General features: G+C 45.5%; 1 protein-coding gene across 3 annotated transcripts in view; it reads left to right on the top strand.

Annotated features, from left to right (window-relative positions):
- The window catches only part of IGF2BP3 (insulin like growth factor 2 mRNA binding protein 3), a 178,940-nt gene that overhangs the window by 100,364 nt on the left and 54,380 nt on the right, over positions 1-24,196 (top strand). For all 3 annotated transcript variants that reach the window (XM_039522900.1, XM_039522901.1, XM_039522902.1), the window contains 3 exons: positions 10,742-11,026; positions 14,341-14,475; positions 15,771-15,893. In XM_039522900.1, coding sequence (XP_039378834.1) covers positions 10,742-11,026; positions 14,341-14,475; positions 15,771-15,893 — 543 coding nt within the window. The remainder of the gene's footprint in view (positions 1-10,741; positions 11,027-14,340; positions 14,476-15,770; positions 15,894-24,196) is intronic.

The following is a 24,196-nucleotide window of genomic DNA, read 5'->3' as shown; positions in this document are numbered from 1 at the left end:
CTAATATTTCTTTCATCCTAATGCAGGAAGACATTTATTTCTGAGCGAGTTCACTGGTTTATGTGTAACAAGTTATGAACGATGGCCATTGCCCTCTTCTAAACATACTGTTTTAGTACCAATCTCTGATTAAAATACTTGTACCTTGAGCATCCTGTCCAGTTGATCACCGCTTTCCACTCTTGCAGTTGACTGACATAGAGGTGGTGGTGTTTTTTTTAAACAGACTGAATTAAACAAGATTTGGGGTGTCACCTCCTGGTGTTAACAGGTTCAATGCTCTCCAACTCTTCTCTCTCCACTTCTCCCCTTTATCTCCACCAAGCCACTTTTTTTTTTTTTCACATCTGGGGAGTAGATAGTTTGTAGGTCAGAGTTTGGCAGATACAAGTGGTGCCTCCTGATACAAGTTGTTCATCAACTTTCCATTAAACAAGTCTTTCATGTTAACTATGCAGAGTCTCATGAGATTTGAGCTAAGGGTGACTAAGTAGCATCTGTCCTGTTTAATCACCTCATTTTTGTTCTATTGAGTTGGTGTTTTGAAATGGCACTGGTGCCAGGAGGAGAGGTTCTGAATGTGTGCAGTCTCACTGTTGTCCACTCTGCAAATAGTGCTAGATATATGGGTTATAAGAATATATGGAGATATACCTATCTCATAGAACTGGAAGGGACCCTGAAAGGTCATTGAGTCCAGCCCCCTGCCTTCACTAGCAGGGCCAAGAACAGGAAACATTTTCACCCATCGGATTTTTTTTCTCCTCCTTTGACCCCTTCCATCTGCAAACATTATTATTTCCTATTTGCTTTGGCTGGAAGGCGCTTCTAGTGGGATTGAGATACCACTTATTTCCTTGTGCCATGCTGATACCATTGAGATCAACAAAGGTGCTAGAGTCCCCTTGTTGTAAATGAGTGGGAGCTTCCTCACTTGCTCCACTGAAGCCTGGGTTAGTTAACCTTCTGGTCACACTGCAAGGGCCATCTTTTCTCCCAAGGATTTGAGGAGGAGGTGGTTGAAGAATACAGAGATGTGATAGCTGTTGTGATTTAGTGTTTAAATTGTTGGGCAATTGGTTGGCTCTGAGAGGGGCAGCTTTATTACAGAAGGTGGGTTTAAAATGAACTTCAGTGGTCTGTTAGGGCATCCGGAGCATGGGATGGTCACTTACTGTAGTTTTAATTAGTAAAAATAAGTAAATCTAGTCCAGTAGTACACTTTTTCCCACTCTAGTCCCTACTCATCTTTTACGTTTATTTCCTCTCCCCCCACCCCCCCTTTCCAATTCTCACTACTTTCTTTGTATTTAAGTGATGTACTGACTTAATGAAATCACAGCAATAAGTTCTGATCTATATAGTCATTAGAAAAATCCTCCTTATGTTGCACTGAAAACACACGGGGCTGCGCAGTCATTGCTGTGTCATGTACGGTGTGTAGAAGTGATGTATATGTAAATGAGATGCAGGCAGTAATATTTCCTTAAACATATGTAAGAAAGCTATGCACTGGTTTAGTGTAGGGTTGCTTATAACAGTGCTGGGATTCTGCCATAAAGCTTTTTTCTTGAAGCAAAAGCAGCTTGAAGTATTTTGTTTGAGGGTTAGAAGGAGACAGTACGTGAACTTGGCAAACAAATGTGGGAAGGAATAAGATACTGGGGGGGGATGGGGAGGAATCATTGATGGGCCTGCCACCACCTTTGTAAAATGACTTATTTTCCACTCAATCCCTTCATCTTTTTATTAAGCACAAAATATATAAAAAACATTAAGGTTGCAGAAGTTGGGAAATGTCAGAATTAAAGTTGCCTGTGCAATCTTAATTTGGCCCCTTGTGCATTATGATACAGTCTTTAATTCCATAATCACATGTTCCTTTTTTTGCAGGACACCTGCCTCATGCAAGGCAGAGGATGGATGGTGGTCAATTAATGAGCAGCTAGTCAATGTGTGGCCTGTGCCTTATTTACTGCACACTATTCAAACCCCAGAATTACTAATTTCCTCATTGACTTTTCTTTGGCAGTCCTCACTATATAGCATCCTGGTGCTTCACCAATATTAATTTATTTTCATAACGTCCTGTGAGGTCAGGAGTATGTGGTATTCCTATTTTACAGATAGGGATCTGAGGCAGAGAGAGATCAAGGTTAAAAGTATCCACTAATTTTGGGCACTTAATCTGAGACTCCTAGGGCCCTCTGCATCCAGATCAAATGCTGCCTGCCCCAGGAGGGAGGTCTTTAAGAGCACAGGAGAGAGGGTCTCCCTACTCTCAGTTCAGGGGCCTGGACCTGCCGATAGCAACCCAAAACTGCAACTGCAGGGAAAGTCCTGCTCAGCCCCAGACTGGAACATGCTCAGTGCAGTTGGAGTCTTTGAGGAATTTAGCTGCTAAAATCCAATGCCCAGTCTACGCTTAAAAATGAGATCAACCTAGCTACGTGTCTAAGGGCTGTGAAAAACTTAATGCCCTGAGCACTGTAGTTAGGTTGTCCTGGCGCATGGTATAAATGCACCTCAGCTGCAGAACAATTCTTCATCGATCTAGTATTGCCTCTCGGAGAGATGAATTAACTACATAGATCAAAAACCCCTTCTGTCGGTGTAGGAAGCATCAGCCGTTCTCAAACTTCATTGCACCACAATCCTCTTTTGACAACAAAAATTACTACATGACCCCTGGTGGTGGTGGTGGGGGGGCTGAACCTGACCCCGCTGCCCAGGATGAAGCCCTCAGGCATCAGATTCAGACCAGGGTAGTGGACCCTCAGGCTTTTGCTTCAGCCCCGGGCCACGTCTAATGATGGTCCTGGCGACCCCATTTAGATGGGGTCATGACCCACTTTAGGGTCCTGACCCACTGTTTGAGCACCACTGAATCTACACTATGGCACTACGATGGCACAGTTGTAGTGTGCATATGCCCTAAGTATTTACTGCACATATGGGAACTGCAGTTTTCTTGGTCTTACAACCCTGCTCTAAAGAATGAGGGCACTAGAACTTTTCAAAGAAAAGGTTGCCAAAATTTGTAACATGGGCATAATTATGTATTTTTCTGTAGCCTTGTTCTCAAACTGTTCTGGCTGAAGTCTTAAAATTTTTTCCAGGCTTATGTCTGCCTCATGGGTGTAAAAATCAGCATGAGGCAGATATGAGCATGGAAATCTTCACCCCAAATGGATAAAGTTTGGCAAAGTTACAAACAACTGAAAACAGGGTCTATAATGGAAAGCGTCAGAAAACCTTAATAGGCAGCACTACCAGCCCCATCTATGACATAGCAGTAAACCCTCCCCACAAATAAATGTAACTTTTTTCCAAACAAAGCTAAAGTTAGTGAACAGATATTTACAGCACTATGCATAGCACTCTGTTTTTTCCTAGATTCAGTATATCTCCTAATTTATCCACATTGCTGACTTTTTCTGCTGTAAACTGTCATGGCATTTAAATCCAAAAGAATCCTGCTCTCAGAAAGCTTTTCTATCATAGGGCAATCCTGGGCTATTTAACAATACCAATTTTTAAAAAGATCTTTCTTTTCCCTGGGAGTAACACTATAATGGAAAGAGTTTACTGGAGGCACTTTCTACCTATGTGCTATCTCTGAAATTCATTTGACAGGCACCTTTGGTGGTTAGGGTTAGTGTGTTCCTCCCCTACTTTAATGGGAAAGGAACAACGCTGTCATACTTTCCCCACAAAGTGGGTTTGTTTTTCAGTGTCCAGGGTCTTTTCTACACTGGGAAAGAACATTGCATTGATAACACATTAACACAAAGCTAAACAGAGGACAGTACTTGGTGTAGACAAGGGACATTTCTATACTACAAGCACTATAGCGGCACTGTGGCATAAACACTTGATATAACAACAGGAGGGGTTTTTCCATTGCTATAGCAAATATGCCCTCTCAAGAGGCTAGCTAGTTTGACTGAAGAATTCTTTCATCAGTCTAGCAGTGTATGTGCTGGGGCTTAGGTCAGCTTAACTATGGGTCTCAGGGGTGTGAATTTTTCACACCTCTGAGTGATATAGCTAGGTTGATCTATGTTTTATGAGTAGACCAGGCTGAGGACTGTTTATTTTAAAAATGTCAGCCGGTTGTGGCTGACCCGAGATGGACTAAACTGTTTTGTATTATGGGTAACTGGGAAATAAAATGGCGAATGAAATTCAACACTGATAAGTGCAAAGTAAGGGACATGGGAAAACATAATCCCAACGACGTGCATATAATGGTTTCTAAATTAGCTGTTACCTCTCACAAAACAGATCTTGGGGTCACCATGAGTAGCTCTCTGAGAACTGCAGCTCAAAGTGCAGCAGCACTCGAAAAGAGTTAACAGTCTGTTGGGAACTATTAGGAAAAGGGTAGAAAATAAGTCTGAAAATATCATAATGCCACTATATAAATCCATGATGCACCCACACCTTGAGTACTGTGTCCAGTTCTGGTTATGCCATCTCAAAAAGGATATAGTGGAACTAGAAAAGGTTCAGAAGAGCGCAATAAAAATGATCCAGGGTATGGAATGGGCTCCTTACAAGGAGAGACTAAAAAGATTAGAGCTGTTCAGTTTAGAAAAGAGCTGACTAAGAGATGATAGTCAGAGATCTATAAAATCAAGAATGGTGTGGAAAAAGTGCATAGAGAAGTGTTGTTTACCCTCCCCACAATACAAAAACCAGGGGTCAACCAAAGAAATTAATACGCAGCAGATTTAAAACAAACAAGTACTTTTTCATGCAGTGCACAATTAACCTATGGAACTGGTTGTCATGGGATGTTGAGATGGGCAGAAGTATAACTGGGTTCAAAAAAGAATGGAGGATATGTTAATGACTATTAGCCAAGATGGTCAGGGATGCAACCCCATGCCCAGGGTGACCCTAAACTCTGACTGCCAGAAGCTGGGAGAGGAAGATGGAGTGAATCCCTCCAACTGCCCTGTTCTGGACACTCCCTCTGATGCTTTGGTACTGGCCACTGTCGTCAGAGACAGGATCTTGGGTTAGATGGACCATTGGTCTGACCCAGTATGGCTGTCCTTATGTTCTTTGTTAAATGCAGTGTTGCTTCCCAGAGTAGATGAGACTTGGTGAAGGGAGCTCCTCTTGTATGAGGCAGAGTGAGGAATGCTGTTGTAATTGCTCTGTTCCTCCTTTTGCCCCAAAACAATGAGAATGAGGAGAAAAGTGGGAATTAGTGAAGCTTAGTGAGAGAGGCTTGGTGTTAATTAGTGGGTCCCTCCAAGGGGGAAGGTGCCCTTTAAAAAAAAAAAAAATCCAGCTAGCTATTTAAAACAAACAAACAAAAAAAAAACAACTGAGGAGTCCTTGTGGCACCATAGAGACTAACACATTTATTTGGACATAAGTTTTTGTGGGTTTATCATCCGATGCATGGGGTGAAAAATACAATAAGCAGAATATATATTATAGCACATGAAAAGATGGGAGTTGCCTTACCAAGTGGAGCGGTCAGTGCTAACGAGCCAGTTCAGTTAAGGTGGAAGTGGTCTAGTCTCAACAGTTGATAAGAAGAGATGAATATTAGTATTTGAAACACCATTTAGCAACTAGTGCAAATGCATTTCAACACCTTTCTATTGTGTCAGATGGCTGTTCTGTAACCTATGCTCCTGACCAAAGGCTTGGCTACACTTGCAAGTTACAGCGCATTAAAGCAGCCCCTGGGCGCTCTAACTCATGACCCGTTCACACTGGCAAGGCACATAGAGCGCTCTGACTCCGCGGCTAGAGCACTCCTGGTAATTCATCTTGGCGAGTGGAATAACGCCCCTGCTGGAGCACTGCGGTGCCAGTGTGGACTCCCTGGTCTGTTAATGCACTCTGATCGGCCTCCAAAAGTGTCCCACAGTGCCTGTTCTAGCCACTCTGGTCATCAGTTTGAACTCTACTGCCCTGCCCACAGGTGTCCAACTATCAGACCTGCCCTTTAAATTCTCTGGGAATTTTGAAAATCCCCTTCCTGTTTGCTCAGCCACGCGTGGACTGCTCTCAGCGAATCTTTCCAGGTGACCATGCCTCCATACGCCAGGCAATCCCCAGTATGGAGCAATGGCAAGGTGCTGGACCTCATCAGTGTTTGGGGGGAGAAAGCTGTCCAGTCCCAGCTGTGCCCCAGCCATAGGCATTACAGTACCTTCAGGCAGATATCAAGGGACATGATGGAAAGGGGCCATGACTGGGACACACTGCAGTGCAGGGTTAAAGAGAAGGAGCTGTGGAATGCCTGCTGCAAAGCCCAAGAGGCAAATGGCCACTCTGGTGCTGCCCCTGCGACCTACTGTTTTTACAAAGAGCTGGACATGATACTTGGGTTGACCTCACCTCCTCTCCGAGTACCACCATGGACACTTTGGAGCCCAGTCCAACAAGGCAGGAGGAGGAGCAGGAACAAAGTGGGAGCGAGGATGCCGAGGAGGAGTAAGACACCCCAGCATCCCTAGATGCATGCAGCCAGGAGCTGCTCTCAAGCCAGGAGGGAAGGTAGCCAGTTGCGGCAGCTGGTGCTTGGGGAAGGACAACCACCAGAAGAGGTTCCCGGTAAGCGGCTTTTATTTTGGGAAGGAAGTTATTCGATATGGGCTCTTGGAGCAAGGAGGGTTAGGGCTGTATGCATGCCTAGATGCGGAATAGGGCGTTAATATGCTCTCTCACATCGTGGTAATCGGCCTCACTGATCTCTTCAAAGGTCTCAGCCAGAACTTGGGAAATGCGCTTGCGCAGGTTTCATGGGAGAGCCACTGTGGTCCTTGTCTCAGTCAGGCTAACATGTCCGTGTCCCAGTGAGGCTAACAGGCTCTGTGCCGTGAGGGGCAGGGGGACCATTGCTGCACAGGGAAGCTGCATATGGGCCAGAGAGGAAGCCGCATTGTAGTAGAAGACCCTCCCTTGCTTCCCAGGTCACCCTCAGCAGCGAGATATCTTCCAGGACAAATTCCTGTGGAAAATGTGAGGACAGTGTTCAATGTAGGGAACTACAGCCATGAAAGTGCTTACTCACCATCTTGGGGCTCCCGTGGGTTATGTGCGCTCACTTTGGGATGGGCAAATTATGGTATTGTGCTATTGCCTGCCCTCCTTAAGTATGTAGGAATCATTGCTCTGTCTGGTGTGAACAGTGCTGCCTCTGTTAAGTGTTGCATTTTGTCTTTACAGATGCAACCTTGAGATCTCAGCCGTCTATGTTATCACGGGCTGAGAGGCTGCAAAGAATCAGGAAGAGGCCACCTAGAAGCGAAGAGGACATGCTGCATGAAGTCATGCAGCACCCCCTTAATGAAAATCAAAAAGTGCAGGAGTGGCAGGAGAGTGAAAGGAGGGTCTGCTAGTAGAATGCGGATTGCCAGCACCAAAGTACAGAGCGGCTGATGAGCATCATGGAGCACCAAGCGGACTCGATCCAGGAGCTCGTAGTCATTCAGGCAGAGCACTACCACGTCTGCCCACCCCTGCAGCCCTTGTCTCAAAACTATTGCCCTTGTGCCCCCATGTCACCTCCAACTCACTTTCCCCAACATCTGGGTTCTTATCACCACCAGCTGCCTCCAACACCTTTAGCTTCACCACCCAACCCTGAAAACTACAACCCTTACCCACTGCACTCAACCACTATCACCATGCAGTATAGCCACCCTGAAGTGCAGCAGTCATTGCACAGCACTCCAAACAGGAAGGCTGAGTATGATAACAGGACATATGCAAATCTATGATTGTCTCATTCCTCACCCCTTTGCCCTTTCTGTTTCCCAAGCAGTTGTTTCTTTTCAATAAATAGATTTTTTTGCTTTGAAAATATTCTTCATTATTGCATAAAGTAAAAGATAGCTTAGACCAGGAAAGCAACAGGCATTGCAAGTCAGTGTATCATATGTAGCAAACACAGATTCCTACTAACATTAGAACCACTGCACTTCACTCCAGGGCACCAGACATTACTGGTGGCTTTCAGCCTCAAATTGCTCCCTCAAGGCATCCCTAATCCTTGCAGCCCCATGCTGGGCCCCTCTAATAGCCCTGGTCTCTGGCTGTTCAAATTCAGCCTGCAGGTGTTGAACCTCTGAGGTCCATGCCTGAGTGAATCTTTCACCCTTCTCTTCACAAATATTATGGAGGTTACAGCACATGGATATAACCACGGGGATGCTGTTATCGGCCAGGTCCAGCTTCCCATACAGAGAGCGCCAGTGGCCCTTTAAATGGCCAAAAGCACACTCCACAGTCATTCTGCACCGGCTCAGCCTGTTGTTGAACTGTTCCTTGCTGCTGTCAAGGCTCCCTATGTAGGGTTTCACACAGCATTAAAGCGTAAGTGTTGTCTCCAAGGATCACAGCATTTTGACTTCCCCAGGGTGATCTTCTGGTCAGGGAAAAAAGTCCCGGCCTGCAGCTTCCTGAACAGGCCAGTGTTCTGAAAGATGCGTGCATCATGCACCTTCCGGGACAGCCTGCGTTAATGTCAATGAAACGCTCACAGTGATCCACAAGTGCCTGGAGAACCATAGAGAAATACCCCTTCCAATTAACGTACTCGGAGGCTAGGTGGGCTGGTGCCAGAACTGGAATATGTGTCCCATCTATTACCCCTCCGCAGTTAGGGAAACCCATTTGTGCAAAGCCAGCCACAATGTTATGCATGTTACCCAGAGTCACAGTTCTTCTGAGCAGGATGCAATTAATGGCCCTACAAACTTGCATCAACACAATTCCAATGGTCAACTTCCCCACTCCAAACTAGTTAGCGACGGATCGGTAGCTGTCTGGAGTTGCCAGCTTCCAGATTGCAATAGCCACCCGCTTCTCCATGGGCAGGGCAGCTCTCAATCTCGTGTCTTGCCCTGCAGGGTGTGGGCGAGCTCATCACACAGTCCCATGAAAGTGGCTTTTCTCATCTGAAAGTTCTGCAGCCACTGCTCGTCATCCCAGACTTGCATGATGATGTGATCCTACCACTCAGTGCTTGTTTCCCAACCCCAAAAGCGCCGTTCCACGGCAGTGAGCATGTCTGTGAATGCCAGAAGCAATCTCGTGTCGTATGCGTTACTCGAGTCTATATTGTCGGAGTCCTCACTGTCACTTTGGATCTTAAGGAATAACTCGACTGCCAAACGTCATGTGCTGGCGAGACTCGTCAGCGTATTCCTCAGCAGCTCGGGCTCCATTCCTGCAGACCAAAAGGGAAGACAGAGTGCGCAGTACAAAAAGCGTTGAAAGATGGCACCAATTGTGGACGGAAGCAGAGGGATTGCTGGAATGCGAACCAATGCATCACGGGGTGTTCCGGGGCATTCTGGGTCCTGTCCCACCCTTCCCACAAGCCACGGCGCCAGAATGGGAAGAGGTGCTCTGTGGGATAGCTACCCACAATGCACCACTCCCAATGCCACTGCAAGTGCCACAAATGTGGCCACGCCAGTGCAATGGCAGCTGTCAGTGTGGACAGACTGCAGTGCTTTCCCTACTGCGCTCTCCGAAGGCTGGTTTAACTCAAAGCGCTCTACATTTGCAAGTGTAGCTATGCCCCAAGTGAATTTCTTAGCTAATTCTCTCACAAGGTTACAACATAATTGGCTGATATTGTACAGGTGTTTAAACTCTGTCTAAAATAGGTGCTGAGTGGTATTTCAAATCCTGTTAGCTAGCTGTGTTTTAAAAGAACACTTTTTGTCTTCGTCTACGTCTACACTAGAAACTTCAAAGCACTGCCGTGGGAGCAGTCCCGCAGCAGCGCTTTGAAGTGTGAGTGTGGTCACGTGTGAGTGCTGGGAGAGAGCTCTCCCAGAACTCCTGGTAATCCACCTCCACGAGAGGGGAGTGCTCGGAGCTTGTCCACACTAGAACTTTAAAGTGCTCAAACTTGCTGCGCTCAGGGGGGTTAGAGCACTATAAAATGTAAGTGTAGACAAGCCCTTAGGGTTAGTCCACAATACAAAGGCTTTGCTAGTATAGCTCTGTTAGTATAGCTAATACTGGCAAAGCCTCAAGCATAGACTTGGCTTATACCAGCAGAAAGAGTTAATTTGCCAGTATAGTTAAACCACCTGCCTGATATAAGATATACCAGCAAAAGGAGACATGGCTAATGTTCTGGGAGGTGGTGTCAGTGTAGGCTGTGCATATGCTAGGGGGCTGTGCTGACATAGCCATGTGGGCTTAGGCTCCAGAGTGTAGACATACCCTCAGACTTTGCAAGAGCATATTTGTAAGTTTGTGCATAGTGCTTTCTCTGTGTAATTGTATATCATAGGTCTTGGGTTGTATAAGGCCTGATCTACATTTAAAAACGCAGTCGACATAAGTGTGGCACCCAGGAGTGTGAAAAATCCACACCTCTGAGCACCGTAGCTATGCTAGCCTGAGTCCTGTGTAGACACAGCTAGGTTGATGGAACAATGCTTTTGTTGACCTAAGTACTGTTGCTCAGGGAGGTGGAGTTCCTACAGTGGTGGAGAAACTCCTAGTGCACTGTAGTCTGTCTCGACACTCTGGGGATTACAGTGGCATAGCTATGGTGCTATAACTATGCTGCTGCAGTGCTTGTAGTGTAGACAAGGCCTAAGTGTGTAACTTTTAATGTAGGAGTCAGTCTCTAGTTTCATTCATGCAGTTTACAATGAGCAGAAGCCCATAACTGAATAATTTTTCATTTCATAAGGTCCCATGTATAATTCTCATATTTTTTCCCTTTGCAACTGTACAGAGCAATAGAAAAACTAAACGGATTCCAGCTTGAAAACTATTCCTTGAAAGTTGCATATATCCCAGATGAAATGGCAGCACAACCACCCGCACAACAGCATCCACAGGGGAGACGTGGATTTGGACAGAGAGGTCCTCCGAGGCAAGGGTCACCTGGTGCAGCCACAAGGCAGAAACCACAGTCGGATGTTCCACTGAGGATGCTGGTTCCCACGCAGTTTGTAGGAGCCATTATTGGGAAAGAAGGCGCAACTATCAGAAATATCACAAAGCAGACACAGTCCAAGTAGGTTATTCTACAGAATCGTGTTGTGGGCTTTAATTTTTCTTTTGGCTGTCTTTGTCTTTCTCCCTACACACCCAACAAAAGCCTATGTTCTTTCCCTTCCCTCTCCCCCAAATGGAGTGGTGAATATATTTGTGGACTAGCCAAAAGTTCGGTCTATCTGGCACGTTCTCTCCTCCTCTCCCCCCCGCCTCCCCCCAAACTTAGTCTATCAATCTCCTCTTGTCTGATGTGTAAACTTAAATGTTCCTCTGGGATTGATTGCCGCTTTCCATGTCTTCCAAGATATTTTTGGGAAAAGCTTGGCTTTACAAATAGAACACAGTACAACTTACTGTTGGGACAAGCATATGAAACTAGTTTGTCAAGTATGTATCATGTCTTGTCTCCTCTTTCTGGAATGCTTGGGCCAGATCTACACTAGAGACTTTTGGTGGTATAATATTGTCAGCTAGGGTTTTTTTAACGACACTTACACTGGAACAGAGTCTTACTGTAGATGCAGTTATACCAGCAATGAAGTCCTTCTGGTGGTATAGCATGTTTCATTCGGGGAAATGGCATAAGCAGCAGCTCTACTAGAAGGCTATTTTTGGTATAACTATACCATTATAACTATACTGGCAAAACCCCCTTTTGAAGTGTAGACTAGCTAAGTGATTTCTCTGTTACATTTCTACTCTCTTGGAGGTGTCATTTTGGATATTTGGTGTTTGTATTTTTTGTTGAGACAGCCCCTGCAGGGTATTGCCTTGCCAACTAAGGTTTCATGTCTAAAGCCTGCAATGTTCATAAACTAAAAGAATGTTTTCATTCAGAGCTGTGAGAAACCAGCAGTACTAATAGAATGGTCTCCAATTACAGAGATGTGTTGCTGCAGGGGTCTAAATGTAAAAGTTCTATGTATACGCACCTTTTGTTTTAAGTAAGTAGCTATCTCTGGTGGCTGTAATAAGACAATGATTCTGGAACTAGGATCCATGAACCATTGGTGGTTTGCAAAGCAACACACTGGGGGTGGTGAAACCAGTCAAGTCAGTAGTAATGCATCCGCTAGCCTAGCTATAGCCCAGGGGCAGCTTTCAGGTTTTTTTTTTTTAACTGTGTGGGTGTGGGGTGGGTGGTTTTCATGTCTGCCTGCCCTGTTCCTCTCCCCTGGGGTTTCTTGGCCTATGTCTACACTATCACTTACGTTGTTCGGGTGTGAAGACGCCACCCCCCCCCCCCCCGAGTGACATAAGTTACACTGACCTAAGCATTGGTGTGGATAGTGCTATGTTGGCAGGAGAGCTTCTCCTGCTGACATAGCTACTGCTGCTTGTTGGGGGTGAATTAAGTCGATGGGAGAGCGGCTCTCTGGAGAGCTTAGAGTGGTGCAGCCACATTGGGGGGAGTATGTTGGTGTGTTAACCTTGAGGGACAGATTTTCTTGGGGTTGGGGAGGGAGATGGGCTGCAGATATGTATCATGTCAATGATTTAATGGGGGAGGTGTCGTTTCAAAAATGAGTGTTATTTCACATCAGACCCTCCGAATTTAGTATTTAACCAGACTTTAATGGATAAATGCTTACAGTTGCCGAAAAATATTATTACTGTTTTTAATTAAGTGGATTTAAAATACTGAAGGTGGACTAAAAAGATTGTTTAATGGAGAGTGCTCTACACAACAGGAAACGAATTGTTGGGGAAGCCCTAGGACTTCCAATTCTCAGACCAGCAAAGGCCTGGGAAGTGTTGTCTAAGGAGTGTTAAAGATTAAGGTTGTGGGTTTGGTGCAGAGGTCACGGTGTTCATGGTAATCATGCATTGTAATAAAGCAGTAGCAGCTCCTGTGGGCCTGGTTTCCCACTCTGGGCATTGTGACCTGGCCCATGTGGTCGCAGTGCCGTTCAAGTTTGGCACATGCATCCCTCCATAGATGGAGATGGAAGGGTGGATGCGACCACCCTGCATGGTGTTGTGACCTAGTGCATAGAATTGTGACACTCATGGCTGGGCCTACCTCCCTGTTTTGTGGAACAGAAGCCACTGCTATAGGGCGAATGTGAGGTTGGCTTGCTCTCCAAGATGGGTTCACTCTCTAACACACTCATGTATGTGCTCATGCTGTGACCTTTTTTGTGACTTGGTTTTTTCCCCTGAACCTCTGCTGTGTTTCAAAAAAAAAAAAAAAAAGAGACTAAAAATTTGCATGACACAATTGTAGACTTACTCATGATCTCTGAAAAGGGCAGAAGAGAGCAGAAGTACTGTCACTGGCTGTAAGCAGATATGACTTCAGAGGATGCTTTCTGCCTTTTTTGTCACTTTGGGAAGGCATACACAAGAGAAATGTCACCTTCCTCCTCTTCTGCCTGACAATTGGTTTTGTGGATTTTGCACAAAATGCTGCACTATGAACCAAAATGAAGTGTCCATATCCAGAAGGGTTGACAAATTGGAGGGAGTTTAGAGAAAGGCAATACAAATGATTTAGGGGTTTGGAGTTATTGACTCATGGTTAGACTTCAGAAAACTGTAGCTTCTCACCAAGGTGAAAGCAGTGTATAGCCTACAGGTATTTGAAAGGTTCAAACACTCAGGGCCCTATTGTCTCTCTGCAGGCCATGAGTAATTCTTAATTTTATTGGAGTTACCCTTTGTGGTGCAGAATGGGGCCCCAGTAGTGGGGAGAGAGGATATTTAGGACGATACAAAGGTATAACTAGGAGAAATGGGATGACACTAAGAAGAGAAACATTTAGAGTTGAAAACCAGGGCAATATTTCTGATGTGAACATTAGTAGGATGTAAAATAGTCTTTTAACAGAAGTGCTGGAAAACTCCCATCACTGGGGACATTACAAAGTAGGCTAGACAAAACACCCATTGCGCTGTTGGGAGGAATTATTCATTTGTGGAGGATGGACTGGGTGACCTCACAGCTGTTCCCTTTCTAATTTTGTGATAGGAAAGCCAGGTGGGATGCAACACATGCTTAATAACTTGAGAGAGTAATTTTTCTATTTTATATAAAAAGCTCGGCAAAATATGTGTTGGATAGAATCTGGTGGGGAAGGGAAAATCCACTTTCTAACGTGTGGAGCTTCATCCAGCAAACCAGAATGTGTATCTTTTAAAAAGGAAAATATTTAACGAGTGTTGAATTTTATGTGGTGTTAATAACTATATTTATATGTTTCACCAAATGAAACCTTGGTTTTGGTATTTTTAAAAAATCCATATTAACTCAAAATAAAGTGGATCTATAATCTCAATTATCAATCCAAAATAGAATAAATGCTTACAGCTAATGTTTTTTCTTTCCTCAAGAATTGATATTCATCGTAAAGAAAATGCAGGTGCTGCTGAGAAACCAATTACTATCCACTCTACTCCTGAAGGCTGCTCGACAGCTTGTAAAATTATTATGGAGATCATGCAAAAGGAAGCTCAAGATACCAAATTGTAAGTAAAGAGTTTAAAGAATGCACAATTCCAAATCCGTTTCCAGTCTCATTAAAGAAGTACTCTTAGCTTTATCTGTCAACAGGTGAAGGTGAATCTTCTCCTGGGTGTCGGTAACAGCATTTAACTTTTGGCTTAAAGACCTTAATTTTATTTTCAGTGCCACTCTCTTTGCTTAGTTTAAAAAACACACTTCCAGACACTGGTTGTTTGTGGTGGGGTTTTTGGTGGGGCAACCTGCAGTGAAATTCAAACTTTCACAAGCAATTAATAGTTTTTAAGGTGTGCAGATTTTGTATGAGCTTTCACAAAAGGCTCTGTGGCAGCACATCAGGCCTTACCAACGATACGCTTGCTACTTCAGTCTGACTTCTATTGAGTAGCTGAACTATAATTAATTTTATATGGCATTTTATAACGTGCGCTATTTGGTCCAATTTTGCCTCCAGCTAAACTGGTATATGGGAATGGGAGTACATTATAGCTGAGAGCAGAATTGGCCAGTGACATAAGTCAAAATTTGTGTTTTGGTCTCCGAAGGGAAAAATTAATATAGTAAGATACTAACCTACTGCTTTGGTTGAGCTCCATTTCAGAAGTAGGTACTATGATGTTTGTAGCTACTAGGTGTGTCATCTTTATTTAAAAAAAAACAAAAAACAACTTGGTTAATTTGGCTGCAAAGTATTTTTAAATAGTGGACACTACTGAGACAACAGCCCCAGTCTTTTAATGGAGAGAACAGTGAAAAGTACTTAGTTTTGAAAGCTTAGACCTGGTCTACGCTACACAGTTAAGTCAATATAAGGCAACTTATGTCAACCTAACAATGTCAGTGTGCACACTGCAGCTGTGCTCCAGCTGATGTAAGTGCTCTACTGCACCAACATAATAACTCCACCTCCACAAGAGGCATAGGGCTTATGTCAGTGTAGTTAGGGCGGTGCAGTGTCTGTGTAGACACTGTGTTACTTACATCAGCTGTTGGCCCTGGCTTTCAGCCTCACACTGCCCCTCTTCAGTCGGTGGAAATGCTCCTGGTGAAGATGCACACCACTGACAGAAGGAGGGTAGTGTGGACCTCAGCCACTGCAGTAATTACATAGGGCTGCAGTGTAGACCTGCCTTCACTTTTAATCTCTGTTAGTAAATATTTATATGTATATATCTGTATAAGTTATTGCAGCAAACAGTTAAGATTTTTCATTCAAGTGATATTACATTTAAAACCTTGCCTCTTTCAACTGCTTTTTAATAGTTGGCCATTTGTCTGAATTCTGTAACTTCTATTACAGTACAGAAGAAATTCCCTTGAAGATATTAGCACATAACAATTTTGTTGGCCGTCTTATTGGCAAAGAAGGAAGAAACCTAAAGAAAATTGAGCAGGACACAGATACTAAAATCACAATATCTCCGTAAGTGTTTGATGGCCTAAACCTTGAAGTGCTGTGCTTAAATAGTTCCTTGGGTTTTGTCCATTATGTAAAGGCTGGGTTACCAACCATTCAGACCCCCATCCATGCTGGGACTTAAACTGTTATTTTAGCTGAATTTAAACACATCTCGGCTTGTCTAATAATAGTGTAGGCAAGGGCTAGTCTAAAAATAGTATTCTAGCTAGTTTAATCCATGTTCATAAAATGTTGTCTTGAAACTGTTCTATGCTGGACAGGCAAGCATGTTTTATAACTGGACTAGTTTTGAAGTATGTATAGAATGAGTTGAAATAACATGGTTTACTCTCCTATATTGGCTGGGCTTTGGAACAAGGGAAAGGAGAAAAGCAACTGAATAAATAAGATGAGAATAGTATTTTAGGTAGTAATTTTCTGTCTGGGTCAAGTCCCTTTCTGCTTCAGCCTCTAACAGCTAAACTGCAGTAGGGTAACCAATCTATTGTTCATTTAGACAAATGTCTAGGCAGGAACTCTTTCTGCTGTTAGCTGGTCCTCACCCATGGGTGGAAGTGACTGCTGCAATGAGCTGAAACGTCTGAATACTGCTCTGTCATGGAGCTACATGTGGGTGAGAGGAGCATGGACGACTTCTCCTGAATAAAGTTTGGGGAAGTGAGAGCAATAAAAGAGTGAGCACACCGAAAGAGGAGGGACAAGAGGGAAGTGAGTTAGGAAACTGGATGAAGGAAGGGGAAACAAGAAGTGTAATACAAAAGGGAGAAAAAGGGAAAGAGGAAAGTAAGAAAGTAAATAAAAATTTCTGTAAAGAAGGAGAATTGGAAAACAGTCTTGGAGATGAAAGAAAGAACCTGATAGTTTTTGTAACATGGGCAAAATGTTTGAGAGCAGGGAAAATTACCAGAAGATAGAACAAAAAGATGCTTGTGACTGTTATAGAGTCCTTCTGGAGACTCTCAGGACAGAACTGGGAGTGAAAACCATTTTGCCCCAGATTGAGATGAGGGAAGTTGCTGCGGGGGCAAGGAGGCAGAGGACCCTGTCTGACAGAACAGAGATGATTCTCCCCAGGGACTGGTGAGCTAGTGAGGGACATTGCATTTATGGTGTCTTATTGTTTTATATAATACTGTACTCTCTTGTGCTTTATCTGTTAAGTAAAGAGCATAAAGATGTTAGACTGGACTGTATCTGACTACTTCACAGCTGCTGCTGCTTGTCCCTTAGACAGTTAAACTGTAAACCAGAAAGTTCGCACTTTTTGGGTGGTGGTCTAGGTGAGGGGTGTCTTTAAGTACCGGAGAGTCTGAAGGGTCAGCGCTATGCCCAGGGGCTGGTCAGAGGGTTCCGACACTCAGGTGAGGGTGCCAGATAAAAGGTCTGTGCCCAGAGCATAAGCCTAGGGACCTTAAGACTGAGGCAGTGGCTGGACTTCATTCAGACTCCAGAGGCTTGAAACACCCTTGGGATCCAAAGCACATGGGTTTGGATTCCCCTGACAGCAGTCCTAGTGGGTGGCAAGGAAGGGGTAATTCTTCTTCAAATAGTGTCCCTATGAGCACTCCATGTCAGGATGTGTGTGCACCAGTGCGCGCTTATCTGAAATTTTTGTCAGCAGTGTATGCGCCTGCACCCCAGACACCCCTGTGCCTGAAAAAAGGGTTTATAGGGAGGGGCTGACCTGTCACCACTCCAGTGCCTTTTCAGCTGCCTGTGGCTTGAGACTGAGCGTTGCAGTGTTGAGCCTCGTGGCTTGCTACACCTTGCTTTCTTTATACCTTTTCTTTTAGTTTTTAGTTATTTTTTCTGTTATTAGCAAAAGTTTGTCCTTTGAGGGAGTTTCTCCCTTTCCCTGCTCCTTGTTTGCCCTTTGGGCCTCTAGGTTGGGCATCCACGGCCTTGAGTGCAAGTTTATAACCAAGACTCTGGACTTCATACCCTGCTAGACCTGTCGCAGGTCCTTTCCCCTCAGCAACAGACATTCAAGCTGCCTTCGCTGCTTGGGAGTAACCCGCATTCCCTGTAAATGTAATTCTTCGGATTTAAAAACAGATCTAAAAAATGGAGGGAGGACAGACTTGAACTCCTACTTTTGGAGGGCTCCCGGAGACCCACAGGAGCCGAGTTACCCCTGTACATCTGTTGCACTGACCACCTCTGGTTCAGCGGTCCCTGAGGACTCCCCAGCCCTTCCAAGAAGAAAAGACCACATTCTCCAGACTGAGAAAAAAGAAGGGGAAAGTTGCATCCTGGGTCTCAGGTATCTCGTGTCCCAGTGTGGGCATTACAGAGGCTCCCAGTCCCTCTGATACTGCAACCATGGTACCAACTTAGGAGACTATGTTGTATACTGAGAAAGCATCTAGAGCAGGACCAACATCCCAGTCCTGACTTAGTTGCTCCAAAAGCCAGAACCAAGATAAAGTCTTTATCTGTACTGTCGGCTGTAGCCTAAGGTGAAAAGCATACCATGCTTATTTCAGTGCAGTCTCCAGGACCGCCTGATATTTTTACTCCTGAGGAACCATATCCAGGGTCCCCAGTATCATCCAGGCTTCTGTTTCATGGGAACCTCTGAATCCTCAAAGAACCCAAATCACTGTCATTTAGATGTCCTGAGAGATACTCCTCCCCAGTACCAACTCATCTCATGGAGACTACTCACCTTCCATCCGTTTCTTCAATGGTGACTCACCCTCCGGTATTGACGCTGTCCCCATGCAGACTCTTTGAGGGTACTGAGGGATACTTCCAGCTGGTACCATTACAAAATTCACCACACCACCTCACCAGTCTCCCTGTCTAACCTTGGTAACAATGGAAGCGCATATCTCTTCTCGGAGCTTGGTACTGACCCAACAACCAGTGGCCCAGTTTATGGATACAGATGTGTCTGTCATGGTTCCTCCAACTTCCAACCTCCCTTCCTAAAGGTTCACACTGCAGAAGGAGCTCATAGCAGAAAGAACACCTGGTTACCCTGGCAAAGACTAACTTGGGGTTCTGCCCCATTCCCTTATGCTTCATCACAGTTGGCTTACTGGAATCTGTGGATTCCATATGGAGACCCTTTCTAGAGATGCCCTAGGTCCTCCCACCCAGATACCTCCAGGAGAGCAGGAAGCAGTGGAAGAGGAGAAGCACCCCCTTCCCATAAATCCAAATCATCATCCGATGAATCTGTTGTGCCTCCCTGCCATCTTACCCTGATGACTTCTGGGCTTTTCAAGAACTCATAAAAAGTGAGGCAGACACCTTACAAATCCCATTAGAGGAGATTCAGGAAATCCACCATTCTTTGGATGGATATCCTTCATTCACCTCCTCAAGGCAAGGATTGCCTTGCCCATCCGTGAAGATTTGTTTACCCCAGCAAGCATGGTATGGCAAACTCCAGCCACTCTCCCAGTCACATGTAAATGAGCTGACAAAAAGTATTACATCCCTCCTAGAGGCTCAGAGTACTTTTTTTTTTTTCCCTCCCATCCACCTCCCAAATCTTTGGGGTGGAGGCTGCCAACCAATGGAGCAGGCAACTTCAGTTCCATTCAACACTATCTGATAAGCAGCTGAAATGATCGGACCTTCTTGGCAGAAATACTCCTTGGCCTAGTTGCAGTTCAGAGTGGCCAATTATCAAGCACCAATAGCAAAGTGTGACTTCACAGTCTCTAGTCAAAGTTTTCATCTTTATTGAACACCTGACTCAGAAGCAGAGAGAACAATTTCAGGCCCTCATTACAGAGGGACAGACAGTTGCCAAGGCATCTTTCCAGGCCTCGCTAGATGCCGCTGAAACAGCTGCATGTTTTGTGGCTATGGCTAGTCATGTGCTGAGCTTCCTGGCTGCAGTCTTCCGGCCTCCCCCAAGAGATACAAAATATGGTCAAGCACCTTCTTTTCAAAAGCCTCAAGTTGGTTAGTGATGCCATGGATGGATCCCTCACTCAAAGCCTTCCTGGTGACACTATGATCTTTGAGCATCTATAAATCTGTGATGAAAAGAAAATAGAGCAGGACAACTCAGTGACCTCGCCCACTTCACTACCAGCCCACAAGACCGGCTGAACTCCACGGTGAAGCTCAGATTCCCTAAGAAACAGCCCTCCCCCAGCCAGTAATGTCTTCAAAATATCCGTTTTGACCCATTGGTCAAGGATCACAAATTACCTCTCACTTTGGATCCTAGGTTACGTTTGTTCCCTTCCTACCCTTATGGGGGGGGATCATCTCTTTCATTTCCTACATTCCTGGGAGTTCATTACCTCAGACAGATGGATCCTGGAAGTGATTTCTACAGGCTATTCCATCAGTTCAACTCCTTTCCACCTCCAATTTCCCATCCCTCTTCAGGGAACTCGCTCAGAAAGATCTCTTATGAAAGGTACAATTCCTTTTAGCTGGGCACGATCAAATCTGTCCCATGGGACATCATTGGGGAAAGGGTTCTATTCTCAGTATTTCCTTGTCCTGAAGACAAACGGTGAGTGGAGACCAATTCTGGATCTCAGGACCTTAAACACATTAATCTGCTCCCAGTGGTTCAGAATGGTGACTCTAGCAACAATAATTCCCTCTCTGGATCCAGGAGGTTGGCTTCTTTCCCTTGACCTTCAGGATGCTTATTTTCATGTCATTCATCTCTTGCACAAACGATTTTTACATTTTATGGTGGGCAGGGACCAGTACCTGTGTCACATCCTTCCCTTCGGCCTCTGCACCACCTCAAGGGTCTTCACCAAAGTTCTCTCAATTGCAGCAGCCTGTCTTCTCCAGATGAGTATCATCATCTTTCCTTACCTGGATGATTGGTTCCTGAAAAGAGAAGCAGCATCCATTGCGTCAGTTTGGTAAAACCCAATAAACTCCTCATAAATCTCCCAGTCTTCACAAGAAAAGAACCTTAAAGAAAAACGTACTTGTTCTTTTCTTGACAAATTGGTAGTCTAATCCATTACAATGGCATAAAACTTTGAAGCCTTTATCTTTTGCACAATTTGTCTTAGCGCCATCATTGCGATTATTTTGTTAACCTCATGTGACAGCCACTTGTATTTTGTGCGACTAAGCCACTGTCTCAGTTCCTCTGAATCTGTACTACGTAGCAACAAGAGCTGCATCAAATTTGAATCACTCTCATTATGTCCACGTAATGCTATTCCTTGTTGAGCTAGATACTGAACACCGTTAAAATTTTGGGCAGTGCATTCCTAGCTGATTGATTCTTTTCTGTAACTGGCCGACATTAGTGCAGAAACATTTACCTGTGATTGCAGAGCAGCATACTTCATTACCACTTCCTTGTGACAGGAGGATTTTTCGTGTGATGTAAAACCACGCAACGCATGTCTCCAATCTTGAAATCTGGACGAAATAAACGTTGGTTTGCCCTTCGTAGAAAATATTAAGATCTTCTTTTCAGAACAGGTTTTGGAGGCTGAGCAAAAAGCTCTGTCTAATTCGCTGTTGTACTCCAACCACATAAATCTTGATAGCCAAGATTGCTGAAAACTCCTTGATGAAGACTGGGGGCCAGGGGACGCTCCGGAGCCTGGGGGAGATGCATGCGTGGATGGAGGTGGGGGTGGGAGGGGGCTGGGGGACGCTTCAGGCAGGGCTGGGGGAGAGACTTGTAGATTTGCTGCATCTTTCTTTCATATAACTTCAGTCTGAAAGCTTGGTGTTGAACTCAGGTAGTCACTTGATGAATTATCCTTTTCTTCTTTTTCTCTGGGTAACTTTTATTAAGAATTTATCCATTGTTGATTATTACTGGTCCTACAAATCAGGAATTTGTTGCTGGGATAAAATGAAGCTACAATGCACTGGTGCTACAAGATCACAAGGGCCAATTAAAAGTGGAAAGTCAGAAGCAGCACTTGCCTGCTTCAATACATTATATTTTGTTGTACCCGTATACAACCAATTATATACTTTAAAGGGTGTAAAATAATCAAGTATCATGCTAAACACGATCATACCCCAAACTGACCACCAAATTTAAGTTGCATGTTTTTTCCCTCAGGTGAGAGCTCTGGGGTGGGGCCGGGGATGAGGGGTTCACAGTGCAGGAGGGGGCTTAAGGCTGGGACTGAGGGTTGGGGTGCAGGGGGTGAGGGCTCTGGCCGGGGGTGTGGGTTCTGGGATGGGGCGGGGCCAGGGATGAGGAGCTTGGGGTGCAGACAGGCTGCCCTGCTGCTAGGGCCAGAGAGGAGGACTCCCCCAAACTCTCTCCCTGCTGGCAGCAGCAGGCTCTGGGGGAGGGCCCCCCGGTCAGCACACTCACCTCACACTCTCAGCACTGTCACTGCACATACTCCTAGGGCCCCTCTCAGGTCTAAGAAGCCCTCTCCCCTATGGGGGGGCCTGCCGTCATGTGTGGTGTCCTCCCCTGCTGCTGCCCCTAACCATAGCCCCACTGGGGGTGGGGAATGGGGCTGCCCCTTGCCCGGTGTGGAGCAGGAGTGGGGGATGGGGAGCGGATCAGAGGGTCAGACACTCACTCACCAAAGCCCCTGCAGCTGCTCAGGTGAGTAAGATCCACTCCAAGATGTTTCCCAGCTGGAAGCCCCCTCGGCGTCACCTCCCAATGGGTGCTGGGGGAGGGGAGGGCTGCCAATCATGTTTGTGCCTCCTCCCCCTCCTCAGGTGCAGCAGCAGCCAGCTGCCTCAGTCTGCTGCTGGCACTGCTCTTGTGCTGTAGCCTAGCCTTAGGCAGCAACAGCTGACAGCGCAGGTGAGGGATAGCAGGGCGGAGCAGCAGGGCAGCCACCCGCTTTCAATCAGGCAGGGACAGCCCAGGGGAGGCGTGCAGGGGGTGGCAGGCGGGGGCCAGGGAACGCTCCGGGGTCTGGGGGAGATGAATATGGGGGTGGGGGTGTGCGGGGGCTGGGGGACGCTCCAGGCAGAGCCGGGGAGAGACCCGGCTCCAAAAATTGGTGGAGCCCGGCCCCCGGCTCTGAATATTCCTGGAGCCCAGGCACCATGGGCCCATATAACTCACCACCCTTGCTCATAGGGCCATCATGGCTGAGACAGGTGTGGTTCATAGAGCTGATTGATTTGTCCCTGCAGCCTCCTCTCTGCCTTCCTGTAATCCCAACTCTCCTCACCCAGGATTTGGGTTTGGTCACCTACCACAATCTCACAACACTTTGTCTCAGTGTGGCTATTCAGTGGCTGTCTGGTATAGAAGAGATCTGCTCTCCAGAAGTTAAAAGGGTACTGCTTAACATCAGAGCCAACAGCTAGGAAAACTTACCAGAGAAACAAAGTGGGTGAGGTAATGTCTTTTACTGGACCAGCTTCTGTTGGTAAAGAGACAAATGTTTGAGCTGAAGAAGAGCTGTGTGTAAAATCGAAAACTTGTCTTTCTCACCAACAAGAAGTTGGTCCAATAAAAGAGATTTCTTCAACCACTGTGTTTCGCTAATATCCTTAAGCCAACGTGGCTACAACAACACTGAATACAGGAAAATTTACCTGTAAAAGTGGAAACGCTTCCAGGCTTGGTGCAACCATCAAGCTATGCTTTCTCTTGAGTTCTCTTTGTCTCACATCCTTTATTACCTTCTGGATTTAAAGACCACAGGCTTAATGCTAAGCTTCATCAAAGTTCAGGTAGTTGCCATCACAGCTCCTTGTAGAAGTGTTCAGTCTTCATTCACCCTACCAGCAAGATTTATCAAAGGCCTATTCAACCTCTTCCTTCCTGTCAAGAAGCCAAGTCTGCCATGGGACCTCTCCTTAGTTCTCAGTGCTCTGAGGAAATCCCCCATTTGAACCTATGGGGATGTCCACATCTTTGCTTCCTTCCTGAAGTCTCTTCTGAATTCCACATTAATCTAAAGATTTACTACCCACTATTTTACACCAAGCCACACTCTCTATGGATGTTAAGAGCTCTTGCCTCTTATCTTGACAGGACCAGGCCCTTTTGGATTTCTCCTAGACTCTTCATCTGTGTTTCAGAATGAATTAGGGGACTTCCAATCTCCTCCCAAAGATTGTCCAAATGGATTCTAGGTTATGTCGTCATGCTACAAAGCCTCATTCCCCTCAGATTCAGCAATAATCCTTGATCTCTGTAGCTCTTCTTAAAAATATACCCATCTCAAACGTCTGCAGGGCAGCCACCTGCTCTTCGCTGCACACATTTTACCAGCATTATGCTCTCATGCCTGACTCCAGGACTGACATGGCCTTTGGTGACACTGTCTACAGTACAGATTGAATCCACTTCCTCCGCACTTTCCTCCGTGATAGAGGCACAGAGAGTCTCCTGACCTGGAGCACCCGTAGGG

The sequence above is a fragment of the Mauremys reevesii genome, linkage group 2 (genome assembly GCF_016161935.1).
Source record: "Mauremys reevesii isolate NIE-2019 linkage group 2, ASM1616193v1, whole genome shotgun sequence".
NCBI classification, from domain to species: domain Eukaryota; kingdom Metazoa; phylum Chordata; order Testudines; family Geoemydidae; genus Mauremys; species Mauremys reevesii.
This window is presented reverse-complemented; position numbering and strand designations above follow the sequence as displayed.